The sequence below is a fragment of the Plectrocnemia conspersa genome, unplaced genomic scaffold (assembly GCF_051122295.1).
Source record: "Plectrocnemia conspersa isolate PC_06_02 unplaced genomic scaffold, ASM5112229v1 ptg000004l, whole genome shotgun sequence".
NCBI classification, from domain to species: Eukaryota; Metazoa; Arthropoda; class Insecta; order Trichoptera; family Polycentropodidae; genus Plectrocnemia; species Plectrocnemia conspersa.
In genome coordinates, this window is record NW_028277168.1 from 16,141,178 (window position 1) to 16,155,644 (window position 14,467).

At 31.6% G+C, this 14,467-nt stretch overlaps 2 protein-coding genes across 5 annotated transcripts; one reads left to right on the forward strand and one right to left on the reverse strand.

Moving 5' to 3' along the window:
• Positions 1-1,337: 1,337 nt before the first annotated feature.
• On the forward strand, positions 1,338-10,842 carry IntS3 (integrator complex subunit 3). 2 transcript variants are annotated; one of them, XM_088184138.1, is made up of 5 exons: positions 1,338-1,461; positions 4,192-6,831; positions 6,901-7,026; positions 7,115-7,249; positions 10,398-10,842. In XM_088184138.1, the coding sequence occupies exons 1-5, from the start codon at positions 1,402-1,404 to the stop codon at positions 10,419-10,421; spliced, it is 2,985 nt and encodes a 994-aa protein (XP_088040264.1). In that variant the 5' UTR covers positions 1,338-1,401; the 3' UTR covers positions 10,422-10,842. The 2 variants fall into 2 exon arrangements, with proteins under 2 accessions (XP_088040264.1, XP_088040263.1); XM_088184137.1 differs by lacking the exon at positions 10,398-10,842 and adding an exon at positions 8,383-9,835.
• LOC148236046 (protein STIP1 homolog) lies at positions 10,039-13,886 on the reverse strand. Of its 3 annotated transcripts, none has more exons than XM_088184140.1 (10): positions 13,822-13,886; positions 13,682-13,766; positions 12,857-13,078; positions 12,642-12,795; positions 12,484-12,584; positions 12,309-12,411; positions 12,147-12,247; positions 11,969-12,089; positions 10,262-10,352; positions 10,039-10,200 (listed from the first exon to the last, which is right to left on the reverse strand). In XM_088184140.1, the coding sequence occupies exons 2-10, from the start codon at positions 13,697-13,699 to the stop codon at positions 10,194-10,196; spliced, it is 918 nt and encodes a 305-aa protein (XP_088040266.1). In that variant the 5' UTR covers positions 13,700-13,766; positions 13,822-13,886; the 3' UTR covers positions 10,039-10,193. The 3 variants fall into 3 exon arrangements, with proteins under 3 accessions (XP_088040266.1, XP_088040267.1, XP_088040268.1); XM_088184141.1 differs by having other exon boundaries at positions 13,682-13,759; positions 13,822-13,872; XM_088184142.1 differs by having other exon boundaries at positions 10,039-10,352; positions 13,682-13,861.
• Positions 13,887-14,467: the final 581 nt, after the last annotated feature.

Genomic DNA, 14,467 nt, shown 5'->3' on the forward strand with positions numbered 1-14,467 from the left:
TGTCGCTATCCAGCCAAAACATATGCCTCTTTACGATGTAATCTGCCAGAAACAAATTCAAACTATAACAAAGGTGATTGGAACTCTTGTCGACACAATCTCAGTGTCATGCAACTTCATCAGTAGCGTTTTCAAACGTCACGAAAGAAGAATATTCGTCGTCGTCAGTTTCAAACGCATCATGCAACAAAGAAGGATGCGGAGAGGACTCGCAGGAGCCATCTGATATACTTGTTAAAGCTCTAACTAATATTTTATTGGTTACAATGGTTTTAACTTAAACAAATAAAAATAAATTAATATTTTTTACTATGACTTATAACAAATATTTTTTATAAATAAATTCTTGTATACTTCCTTTCATTTAACTTTGAGACTTATTTCGTATTTTACAACGGTAAAGTTTCTTATAAATTTCCAATTAGGCTTTTAATTATTATTTATACAATTATTGTTGTTTTATGGGTTGAGATAGCAAGATTCGTTCGATGTTTTGGTGGGTGAATAGCAACAGATAGCAATTACACACAGAATGAACCGCTGCAGTAGTATGAGAAACAGGGCCAGCCCGTGAATATTCCGCGTCCTGTTCAGAATTTTCACCGCTATAAAAAAAACAAAAGTCAATTGGGATTTTTTTCTGAGCGAGTTAGAATTTATCTCGGATTTTTTTAACGAGAATGACAAATGCCTGAGAGTAAAAGAGCTTGAAAGAACTGTGATGTTTTAGTCGGCTAGGTTTTTCTCGAGAGCGATGTCGGAGCTAGAAGTTCCTGTCTTTATTTTTGATACCGAATTAAGAATAATCAAATGGCGCTATCATTCGAAGTGAATAAGGTCCCAGGCGACCGTTCTTCGGGCCGGCCCTGATCGGGGACGTCATTTCAACTTTTTCTACGGAGGAGGGGTGGGGGTAAAAAATTGGCAAGTAAGTGGTCGTTTTTTCAATATTTCGATTTTATTAAGATTCATAGTATTTTTTTCAAATGACATGTATTTTTCTGGCCCAATTCAAGAAAGGACAAATTTTTCTTACCACCCCTTCCCCTCTCAATGACGTCGCTGTTTAGAATCCATGTCGAAAGCAATAAAATTAATATGGTCAATAGGAGGGCAAAAATTGAATCGTTTGAATCCGATTTGGCAATAAAAATGAAAAATAAAATGTCACGCAAACGTAGTCGGAGGAAATTTGTACTATTTTATAAAAACGTGAATTGAAATGAGCGCGGTAGATGGTCGGCATTGCGCGCGCTTGGGCATTGTGTTATCTGTCGGGTATTGCGGTCGGTGGTGGGGGCCGTCGAAAGTGTCGGGAGTGGTGGGGAGGTCTTTTCAGAGTGGCGAGTGAGGCGTTCGTGTGTCGGTCGCCTGGCATGGTGGGCGTTTGGGGCGCGCAGCATGGAGCCGCGCAGGCTGCTCACGACCAGCGTCGTCGAGAACAAAGACGAGCTAGAGGAGGTTAGTGCGATACCAGTCTAAACCTGACTACGTAGCCCCTTTGTTTTGGCCAGCGATTGTGCGTCGCGAGCCGCACGCGCCACTGCCAAAACTGCACTCGATCCCTCCTCTCTCCCCTCCCCTCCCCGCTCCGCTCGACTCGCGTTTTTTCTTCTTCGCTGTCGTCGTCGTTTTTGACTCCTGATTCTGCGACTACGCCTTTTGTACACGGAAAAGCTCCACTCGGCGTCGGCGGTTTTTTTTATTTTTTATTTTTAGAAATACAAATGTCAGTTACTGCACTTTCGTCAACCGTTTATATTCGCTGTTCAAATATTGAGCGTTCGCTGGTGCCGTGTTTATTTTTAAAATTTACAATATTTCCAATTCAAAACAATAATTTATTTTTATTCGATTCGAATTAATAAATCGGTAATTATTTGAAAGTCGAACGATGTCGTCATATTTGACGTATAATAATTATACTTTATCTGATTTTCTTTAAAACGAATAAAATAATACGAATTAGTATGATATGTGTATAGAAAAATCCAATTTTTAAATCTTTCAAGTTTCATTCGAATCGTTCATTGTGACCTCAATCGATGGTCTCAATATATTGGTAAATTATAAAGAAATGTATCGTATTAAAGATAGTATAGTATATCAGTATGTTTGCAGTCAATTATTATTTTAAAGCCCCAAACATATTTTTCACATTTGCGATATTTTATGCTTTTTATTTCAAAAAATTCAAAAGTGGAAACCAATCTGTTTTTAACAAGGATCGTTACTAAGATGACAAATAGTGGGTCTTGTAAAACAAAACAATACTATTACAAGCTTTACAACATCTGCTATAACTATCTGATATTGCACCTACTAATATCATTAGAACATAATCTGTATAAAAAGGTTATAGACAACAATGGAAATAAATAAATTGCCCAATAATTTATTTATTTCCATTATTACATTTTTTTATTAAAACATTGCTTCATTTAAAAAAAGGCATTTCTTTTCGGTTTACCTAATCTATTGTAATGTTGGCTTCACTTATAACAACACAAATATATAAATACATATATGTGTGTGTTCAAATAATATAATATATGCCACATGAATGGAATAGTTTATTTTAAATGCCATGTTATGAATGATGTCATCTTTTCAGTGACGAATATAGAAAAACTTCTCTTGTCTTATACCATTTCGTGTTGCTGTTTATATTTACTATTATATTAGGTTGATATGAAATTTATTATCGTTTTTATGTCTTTATTAGTGATATAAATGAATTCAGCATATTTTGGATTATCAGCATAATTGGAACAATATTTCATTTTCTTCAGTTTCTCTTCATCGATACAACAATATCTGAAGTGTATCTACCACACCATTGTGTGGTAGAAGCAAAAACTTGTTACTGCTTGATTGACAGCTTAATGTTATTTAACACTTCCAAGTTCAGCCCATGTATGGCATATGAATTGTCACAAGATCGTTAATTACAGACAGAATCGGCACCCATTTTTTGATTTTTGACTTGTCACAGATGAGTCATGTATAATAAATGTTGCATGAACATATACTGATACATTCTTTCGTACCCTTTAACCGCTTAAGGACAGGTCCCAGGTGTGCAGGATTTCGCTTAGTGTTATACCGGTGGGTCGCATATGTGCATATTTTCCTATGACTCATTAGGTGTTTTTTTCTTTACCTTTGCATTTAGTAATTTATATAAGTAATATTTTATTATTTTTCTAATGCCTATTTTGTTTTATTTCTCAGAATTTAAAACATATAAAAACACGGGTGCGATTTAATAGAGAATTAATTTAAAAGATATGTGCATTTAAATAATTACTTTGTTCCATAATACAAATTATTTGTGTAAAGTAAATCTTCGGAAATGGATTTGTTGCAGAGTTATTCTTGGGGTGTTACATTCTCACCAATGCTCACTCGCTTACACCTAATTTTTACAAACAATTCCTTTTTATGAAACAATTATTTTATATATTGCTCATTTAAATTGTCCTCCAAAAAAAAACATGATTGTTCGAGTAAATGTTCGAAAATTGTTATTTTTCTGTTGTATATTTATTATTTGCATAAAAAAGAGAAGAAAATAATATCAGTTTTTTTTGAACAACTTTTAAAAAATATTTCAGGCATAAAAGTGATTGAGGAGAATTGCACCAGAAAAAGGTTATTATGAGTTTTTGCCAGGTTATTGAATATGCAGTGTATTAAAATCAAACGATACAATAAATGCTGTTCAGTACTGTGACTGTTTGAATAAGGCATTTAGTGCATTTTACATCACTGCGATTATGTCAGACCACATGTGGCACTGATCACACAAAAAATGCTTGACATAAAATCTTAAATTTTACTATATTTTTCTTGATTTGACGCCTAGTGTTTTTCGCCTCACTCGGATACCAGCAAAATTACATTAGGGGTAAAAATAATATTTTAGTGGAAGAAGTCAAATCAAGGCTTGATAAGTTTTAATAAATTAATTAGTAGGATGATAAGATGTTCATTTTTATTAGTCTCTTAATTTTTTTTGTTTAAAACGGTAACTATTTTCGCATCAACATAATATTTCTATTGATAGTGATACTCTGTCACTCCTATGAGTCGACGATAGTGCATTAATTATATTAACATGTGTTAATTGTGAATGTATTTAAATATATGTCGCACTGTTAACTTTTGTGTTTGCTTTAATTTTTCTAGAGATATGAACGAGCCTTCAGCTATCTTCAGGGGATCGTCACCGGCCTCGGAGAAAAGGAGGCTCATGACGCATTAAACAATGCAGTGTGCAAAGAGAAGAACCATGAAGACGTGTCGATGGGATTGTTGCTCGGCATTCTCACGGAACCCCAGAATGCCGCTAAATATTATAGGGACTTAACGCTAATTTCGAGAGATGGATTGTCATCCGTCTTGGTTCATCTCTCGACGCTAGTTCTCGAGAGATATTTGCGTTTCAACGATACGGCTAGGAGTCAATTATTATGGCTCGTGCGGGAGATGATACGCAACGCCGTCAACAACATAGACAACATTTGTTGGAACTTGATGCGTTACGCGTCAGGTGGCGATATTACGCCCAAAAATATAAATCTGATCGAGTCCCTGTTAGACATTTACATAGAAAACAAAGTGTGGTTGTACAAATTTCCCGTATTAATATGTTCAATAGTGTATACTTACTTGCGTCTGATAGAAGACCATAATATACCGGCTCTACATGCTCTGAGACAAAAGGAAGTAAATTTTGTAATATTATTAATAAGGGAGAGATTTTCAGACGTGTTGACTTTAGGTAGAGACCTCGTACGATTGCTGCAAAACGTGGCTCGAATCCCAGAATTCAATTCGTTGTGGCAGGATATCTTGCATAATCCTAAGACTCTCTGTCCCACGTTCAATAACGTGTTACAGCTGTTGCAAACGAGAACTTCTAGAAGATTCTTGCAGTCTAGATTGACTCCCGATATGGAGAGAAAATTAGTATTTTTAACTGCATCGGTGCGTTTTGGTAATCATAAGAGATATCAAGAATGGTTTCAAAGACAGTATTTGGCTACGCCAGAGTCGCAAACTTTAAGAAGTGATATGATTAGATTTATTGTGGGCGTCATCCACCCCACGAACGAATTATTATGCTCGGATATCATACCTCGTTGGGCAGTAATCGGATGGCTTCTCACAACCTGTACTTCAGCCGTGGCCGCGTCCAACGCTAAATTAGCATTGTTTTACGATTGGCTTTTTTACGAACCTGATAAAGATAACATAATGAATATCGAACCGGCGATACTTGTCATGCATCATTCCATGCGGTCTCATCCCGCAGTAACTGCGACGTTGTTAGACTTCCTCTGCAGAATTATACCTAATTTTTATCCTCAATTGACAGAAAAAGTTAGATCGGGAATTTTCAATTCCCTCAGACAAATTACGGAAAAAAGAGTGTTACCGAGTTTATATCCGCTGTTTGACTCTCCGAAATTAGATAGAGAACTAAGGACGACCGTGCGCGAAACGTTCAAAGAGTTTTGCGTCAACAACGATGCGGCCGGTTCGACTCGATTGGACGATATGATCGGACCGAGTGCTCCGGACGACCCTGCGTTTTCAGACGAGGAAGAAGAACCACCGTTGGTTATTCACACGGAGGAAGATACCGACGATGACGATCTGCCGTTGTCGAAAGTTCGTAAAAAGGAAAAAAAGGGCGAAGACGAACTAATCGCCGGATTGCCGAACGAAGTTAAATATGCGATAGACAAAATCCAAATCGAAGGGATATCGCGAGAAGAACAAGACAAAGCTATCAAAGGGTTAGTGGGTGTAGCCAGTTCTGCGAATCTGACTTCGGATGGGCTGTCGTCTCTCGCCGAATGGATGACGGGTTTGTTATTAGAATTGCCTTCTACGCCGTTACCGCCGCATCCCGACATTCCCACGTTGGCAAAGGCTCCACCCTCACCGCTTCTTCCGTTGTTTTCTTTCATCATAAGCGGAAGCAGAGAAGACGAAGCCAAAAAGAAATTTGTACTAGAATTATTGAAAGAGATTCACATACAAAATTCATTCCAAAGCATCGGTTTTTACTTATTATTTTATTTGAAATTTGTGTACGTATCCGAAATGGATAAAATTTCCGATCCCGAGAAAAAGAAAAATGTTCCGTTCAGAAACGATCTTTACAGAGATTATTGTCAATTCATTGACGTGAAATTAGAAGCCTCCTTGGCGAACGATTTGAGAATGTGTCAAGAGAGCGACACTAACATGTTATTGTGGCTTATTCCTGATATATTCAGAGAGTTCAAAGAGGTGACCCAAAATCATATTCAAATTTTACACGTTATAGTATCGGCGATCGACGCCGGTCAACTCCAAGACTTAATATGTCAGACTTTGCAAGGCAACTTGCTCATGTTCAAACAAGAAGACATAGTCGCAGTTTTGACTGCTAGTCTGTTGTGGGAGACTTTCGAGCAGTATTGTCTTTGGCAACTGTTGACCGCTCATAACATATCGATAGACGACGTCATGCCGATCTTGCCAAAGTTGGAGTTCAGCAGTCACGCCGAGGCGCTCACGTCTATTCTGTTGATGCTGAAGCAAGAAAGACCGACGGCAGAAGTGGTGCGCCAACTATTTTGTCGGGAGGCGGTGGGCGAAACTGACGCGTTTGTTACGTCGGCACTCATGTACTGGTGTCAAGATTACGAGGAGAAACTGGCCGATTTGGTTTCCACTCTATTGAGCACCCGGTATCCGGGAACGAGCCCGAACAAGCGGAAACGCCACGCCCGTCACTCGAACCCGCCACATTCTCAGCCAACAGCTAATCAGGTAAATTTTTAAGTGAACTTTATAAATCGATAAAGATGAATGTTTTATATAATTCTACTTTTTTAAAAGGTATTAGGCCATTTGGAACAGATGAGAGTCTGCTGCTTTCGTCAAAACGATATGTCGTTTTATAATTTAGACTCGATGAGAAAAGCGCTGCAACAAGCTCAATCTAATAGTAACGATGCTGTTAAAGTATGAAATTATTAATTTGCATATAAAGAAAATAACGTGTTTTATGAGTAATTTGTTTATAATTATTTTGTGAATTTGTAATTTATAGAAAGAGTTTAGTTCCCTTTTTGCGCTTGCGTTAGAGGAGGAATTGCCTCTTTCCAGACGAGGCAGAAAAGGAGCTGCACCGCCGCCGACAAGAAGAGGTCAACAATCTAACGTATCTTCTAATGACGACAGTGAGGTAAGAAGTTTTGAATTTGATTGTATTATATGTCTGCATGAATTTACATAAATATATTGGGTAAAGCATAAAATAATAGTTTTGCATTTTAGTAAATAATTATATTTTTTATAAATATTTATTAATACGAGGGCGAGTAATGAAAACCTTAATATTTTTTATTTCGTTATTTATCGAATGAACAAAGCGAAAAGAAATACAAAGGAAAATCATTTTTCTACGTAGACTCTATAGCGTTTAATAAATTGCATAGATAAATATATAAGCACAGCCACTCGTGTATCAAATGCTGCACCTTTTTTAAAGGACTTGCATTACTTTTCCTATCACCTCTAATAGGAGTGGCTCAAGTCCGCTAAAGCGATTCAAAAGTGCCTGACAGGCACATTTGAATCGCTTTGAATAACATCAATATGTCGTTCTTTAAATTTTGAAGTCAGCTGTTGAGATACACACTTTGAAGGCACTTTGTGGTACTTCAGAACATCATAGATATAGTGTAATGGTATGCTCATTTTCAGAAGTAACTGTTTTACTTTTACTTGGTGATTTTCCTTTACAATATCTTTAACTGTTGAAATGGACTATATAAATATACTTTAATTTAATGTTGGCTTAAATACTTTCATCATAAGATATTTGAAATTATGTATTAATATTTTTTTGCTTTACCTAGTAATTAGGGTGTATGTTTGATATTAAATTATATTTTTTATAAAGTTAGCTCGAAAGGTTTAACTTTACAATATTTAATAGAGAATGCTGATTATTTTTTTAAAATAAAAATATACAAACTTTTCATGCTAATTTGCATTTAAAACTGATTTTCTTACTATGTGTAAATAGTTATTTAAAATACGGTTGAAAACTATGTACGACTAAAACACAATCATAGCTCAGCCCATGTTTTATTTATAATATATAATATTTTTAGTTATTGCTTATTTAAAACATTAACAGTTGTGATTTTCGTCATTTATTAATTTGTTATTTTTGAACAGTTGTCGTTTTTTAACATATCATTTTTGTTTTTTATTTTTGTTAGGCAGATTTTTTTCTAAATATTTTGAGCATTTTTAGTCAATTAAATATGGCGGTGTTTCCATCTCTCATAAAACAATATTTTTTTGCAGGAAGAAGAAATTGTTAAACCAAAACAAGCTAAACGTCGAAAGAAGGCGTTATCCGACAGTGATTAATTTTTTACCAGCAATTATAGTTATAACACCAAAGTGCACCTCTACATAATATTTTATAAATTAAATCATTAACAAGTATATACATAGATATATATATATACATATATATTTAAAAAAACTGCCATTGGCACACGGAAACATCATCTGTTACTTGTTTTGGTTCTCGAAAAACCAAAGACTTATTTTAAACAGTGAGATGGAAAAAATTGTGTTGAGAGTTTCTTAATAAAAATAAAACGATTAAGTGTAATCATAATAGTTGTCATTTACATGTAACCGCGTACATGAATTGTGATATGTTACTGTTCATAAAACATTTGTTCGTTATGTTAACAGACTTTTTAAAATAAATATACTTTTAATATATAACCGAGCCTTCAATGTGTATCATTTATTTGAAATTATACAGATTCATGATGTTATTAAAAGTGCAATTATTGTAGATTGTAAATGACAAATGACATATTAACGAGATTATCATGGTAGAACAATTCGTTTTGTATCAGTATTATGTTTGAATTTTAAAACTCAACCATCTTGTTAATGTAAATTGTATGAAATAAAATATTTTAACATGGATCTGAGATTTTATAAAATGACATATGAACATTATAAAAAGTTGGATCAATTGGATCTATTTACGTTATCTATGTTAATACATTTAATAGTCGATGATAGGGAAAATATACAGCAATTATTAATTTGTTCACTAATTCAAAATACTAGTTTTGTTTATTTTTTTTATTTGGCACATGTAAAATTTTGTACATACACATTAATCTTTCGTAGAAACGTCATAATTATTTTTATAGACAAAACCATCACACCCGATCATAACATAGATTTACATAAAAATAATTTGTAAATTTGTATAATAGCGTCGCTGATTTTTTTTTAAAATATTTTTCATAGTCATTATTGACCAGTCAGTTTTTTTTTCAATAGCGATATGCATATATTTTTTCAACATGCATTTGTATTTTATATGGAATTTTGCATATAATTCTAAAGGTATTTACTTTAACAATAAAAAGATTGTTACAAATAAATTATTGTAATAAGAGAATGACTATGATTAATGATTGGTGTTTTGTTCATCTTTTTTATGAATACATTTGACTTTTTTTTATTTGAACTACTTTATAGTGTACCATAGTTTTATCATAAATAAGCAGAATATTTTTTTTAACAAATAGAAAAATTTGCGACCCAATATAAATACACATATATATATAAATGACTGTTTTTCTAATTATTTTATTGCTGTTCCTGTAAAGTTGTTTTTTTTTATTTTATTGGAAGCAATACATATTTCTTAATGTAAATATTTCAGGAAGAGCATGTAAATGTACATTTTGGAAGAAAATAAAAAGTGTAAACATGTCAAGTAAAATTTTTCTTTACCATACCAATTCATTAAACACATAGGGAAGTTTGTAATTAAATTATTATATTAAAACTAATACATATATTATTATATAAAATTTAAATAAATATTTATTCATTTTGTAAAATAAATAAAGTCATGAAGTGATTCATATATTGCACAAATAGTAGAAGGCAATGTTATTATTAATTTACTTAGGATATGTTTCATCCTTTTAAATATTGTTGAATATCAGTCTGACAGTTGTAAATTCATATTTTAAAAATCTTACGTCTTAACATATTGTTACAACTTCTTAGTGATTTTTGTAAACTGGTCGATAAGAGGTAGACATTTTAAATAACTGGTTATCGAAGACTTAAAGCCTGCAAAATGAAATCAAAATAAACAATAAGAACAAAGTTAGTGTCATATGAATAAGCTTACATTTTGCCTTTTTTGTATCTGTAACGGGCCTGAGCTTTGGTGTATTTGTTACTTGGTTTTTCTGGTACATGGTTTTCTTCCACCGTTTCCTCTGTAAAGGAAAACTTTTATTTATATAGATATTTATTTTACACAGGTGACCAAAATGGATTGCAGTTAAAATTGCATATATACGAATTATTGAAAGCGTAAGTATGTTTACGCACCCTTATGATGGCAAAACAAAATAATAATAACAACAAATAAAAGTACCAACTAAATATATGTAATAATATTTATAAGAATAAGAAATTATTGTCTATAGTATTTAGATCAAAACTTATTTAATAAAAAAATGTATTATAACAAAACAATGGCAATAAATTAAATTGTCAATTTTTTTTAAGAATAGTAGTTAATAAGATAATGAATAGACAGTAGCTTTTGAAGTTTTGGACAATTTTTTAGTAAAGGAATTTGAAATAGTACGTTTTTAATATAATGAGTATAGCAAAAAAAGCAAATTCCTTCCAAGAGTTATTGTTAAATTATCTACATTATAATCCACTAGTTAAATTCTATTCAAATTCTAATTATATTATTATATATTATAAAAATTAAATCTGGTCATATATTGTAGTTGACTCAATAATAAATATACATTATATTATTTCTTGGTTAAACCTGAAAAAAGCCAATACTTAATGGATCAAACTATAAACAATACAGGATGTTATTAATTAATTTTAAAACCGACTGATATAATTACTATCCATTTATTAAAACCATCAATTTGATTAAAATTTCTTACTAGAATAAAACAAAATTTTTGACCCAATAAATAATTGTTCAAAACAATCGACAATACACTTTTCTAAAAAAATAATACTCTTAATTCCTTTTCTGTTTAATTTTAATTTATTATGTTTTTATTGTTAATACTAATTTAAATAAACTATAGTATCACTGTGATAATAAAAATACATATTTAAAAATTATAAGGGAAACCTAGTTTTTGATCAGTTGGTAGCGTTGTAGGCAAATCACAGGCACAGTATTTATTTATTATTATGTATTTTTTGGATTAAATAAGGTATTCATGAAAGAATACTATTGATTCACACGAAAATTGTAACTGATCTATTATGCAAATTTATTATTATATATGGACTTCAAATTAAATTTTTCCATTTGTGAATAAGAATGAATATATAAAATTGATATATTTTTTAATATATAAATACAGAATAAAAAAAAATTAAACCGTTAATTTTATAAAAAAATTATACATAGTTAATTTCAAGCCCTTTGTTCCAATGAATGGTTTCACATGACTTTCATTGTGACCAATAACTGACGGCAATTTCCCCCCCCAAGTGTTGGGCAGCTTGAATATTATGTGTTTATTTTGATAAGTTTGCCAATGAAATCTGAGCATTACAAATAATTGTATTCTATTCAGACAATCCTATTGCATTGTCAACATTTTCAGATAAAAAAAATAATAACTTTTCGAGTTAGAGCAATTTTATTTTACACTTTTTTTTGCGATTTTATAAAAAACTATCGGCGTTTGTCACTGCTAAAGTTTGCTGTCTATTAAATGTTAAAATAGCAGGATGGATTTTTTTTATGAAAGCATTACATTTTATCATTATTAACAATTAATGAGACGTCGATATTTAAATAAACGTTTATTTTGGCCACCTGTATAATTACAAATCTAACCTTGGATTGTTTCTTCAAACGGTTCATCCACATTTCTGTTTCTTTTATTTCGCAGAAAAATTCCTATTCCCCAACCGACTGCCGCGAATATTAGTGTAAATAAAGTACGACTAGAAGAACTCTAAAACATAAAAATAATTAATTATAAACACTAATAATTCAAACAAGTTTTATTTACCTTTAGCCCCAATAATTCATAAGTAGTGGCATCAATTACGACAATCGATCCTCCCAGAACCAATCCAATCAATAGATAAAAACGAGGTTGTTTTTCGGAACCTTTAAAATGTTACATTTTAACATAATTTCGAGGATAAGCATAATACATTGAGACGTTTACCTTCCTCAAACGTTTTATGAGGATACGGTGAAATAAGAACGTGAGCCACTAACCAAAACGTTCCAGATATAACCAAAATAAAAACTACTTGCAAAATTGGATTCTGCAACAAAAAGATAGTATAAATAATTTACTAATGATTTAGTTACATTAGAAAAATATCAATGTTATTTACTGTTAATGTTGGTCGTTCGGTTACAGTGTAATCCAAAATGGTTAACGTAATACCTAATATTAATCCAATGCAAGAACTCAACCATGGAAGTTTCTCTTTTGCTGTAAATTGAAGGACATTTTTATTATGAATTTTGTGCGAAAAGTAGTAAAACTAACATTCTGTATTTTTCTTTTGGGCACTGTTAATTTTAAGCATTGCTTCTATGATGCCGGGATCGTTTGGTAAATATTGCAAAGATTTCTTATACGATTCTAATGCACTGTCCAATAATCCATTAGCAAATTCGACTTCGGCTCTTCTAAAATAACCCTATAAATAAATGGTATCAAATTTATATGCGAACAAATTTGAAATATATTTTATATAATACTTTTGCCCATTCGGGTTTTATGCGTATGACTTCATCAGCATCCTTAAGTGCCAGATCATAATATTGCAGTTTAAAGTAGGCCAATGAACGATTGCTGTAAAGTAGTTCATTGTTTGGCTCTAATTTGATAGCATGCGTGTACAGTAATGCAGCTTCTTTATAATTGCCAGTTTTGACACTTTGGTTACCCTTTTCTTTAAGTGTACTTGCATTTTCAGGGATCTAAAAATTATTCAAAAGTAAGTGATATTATAAGGCTAAAATTGATTTATTTAAAAAGTAACATATGAAACATATTTTTCGATCTCATTTGTGTGATTATAATGATGTTTAAAATATCGATTTACTATTAAAAAGTGTACATATAGGCCTATTGATACTAATTTATTTTGTTTGTGTATTTTATTCAATTAAACTAGTATATAAATAGTATTTCTTTTTTGTTGCCAATCCACAATATTTTTAATTAATTTAGTATTTCCTTTTCTAATTAAATACTAGAGTATCTTATTTGTTTAAATTTATCATTATTTGAAAAGCAATTTTGTGTTATAAGATAAGAAAAATATTACAAGGATAATTGACTGAATTAATACATATGTATATTTGACAAATATTGTATGCATCACAAAATTTACATAATAATTATTATTTAAGATATTTTGTCAAGTAAAAGTTGAATATTCAATAAGTGTTTTTATCGTGGAAAATTTGCATGTGCATGTTTGAGAATAAAGTGTATTTCGTTGTGTTGATTTGTACTTTGTAAATTATTTAAAAAAATACATACAATTTATATATCAATTGTGTATTTATTGTACAAACCTCGTTCTGAGAAGCCATGGTTCAAATGTATTGCAAAGTATGCGCTGATTATAGGTTCTATTATGTTTACGTATTACCCTAAAAGCTATTACAATAGTAATATAAATGCGATTGAATCATTAGTCAAGGTAAAAGCATACGGAACGTCAACTGTCAGTCGGCCATCATTTTTACGTCAGCGTGCTTTTTTTCTATTGATGAACTTAACACCGAAAAATTTGACCATGTCTAATTTTATTTTAAATATGAAATAAAATAACATTTGTGAAATTCTCAAAATCAATATCTTCGCGAACTACACATATTTAAATAAAACCACAGCACTTGTTAAGAACCACGATTACGTTCAGAAACCAATGGTTATAAACATTTGTTCTGCTTTTGGCCCTAAGATCTCTGAAAGTACAAAACAACGTTTTGATACATAAACACGTTTTAAAATTTAAAACATGCTTATTTTCCAAACATCGGTTAAAATCGCAATTAATTGTTAATCAGTGTCGTCGATAACAGACTACGACACTGAGCGTGACTTCGATATTCTTAACTAACGCATTTTTATATCATGTCTTTAACATTTTAAATACAATCGCTTTTCTATTCTGCTTGGCTTAAGTATATTATAAATTTTTGATTTTTTTCCATAGCTACTATTCTAAGCTAGAAAATTATAAATGGTTTGCAATACGATAATAAATATTAAAATTAAGTTTCAACATTACTATTTGTAATGATTGAGCGGCGATAATTCGCATTCAGAAATGTTGTTTATCTTGTATTATTTTT

Bases quoted from the DNA above. Each gene is read 5' to 3' on its own strand.
- LOC148236046 (XM_088184140.1), bottom strand. The intron at 12,248-12,308 runs GTAAACGTCTCA...AACATTTTAAAG, and splicing joins TCATAAAACGTTTGAGGAAG to GTTCCGAAAAACAACCTCGT. The intron at 10,353-11,968 runs GTTAGATTTGTA...TTTCCTTTACAG, and splicing joins GTTTGAAGAAACAATCCAAG to AGGAAACGGTGGAAGAAAAC.
- IntS3 (XM_088184137.1), top strand. From the start codon at position 1,402: ATGGAGCCGCGCAGGCTGCTCACGACCAGCGTCGTCGAGAACAAAGAC. The intron at 7,027-7,114 runs GTATGAAATTAT...TGTAATTTATAG, and splicing joins ATAGTAACGATGCTGTTAAA to AAAGAGTTTAGTTCCCTTTT. The intron at 7,250-8,382 runs GTAAGAAGTTTT...ATTTTTTTGCAG, and splicing joins CTTCTAATGACGACAGTGAG to GAAGAAGAAATTGTTAAACC.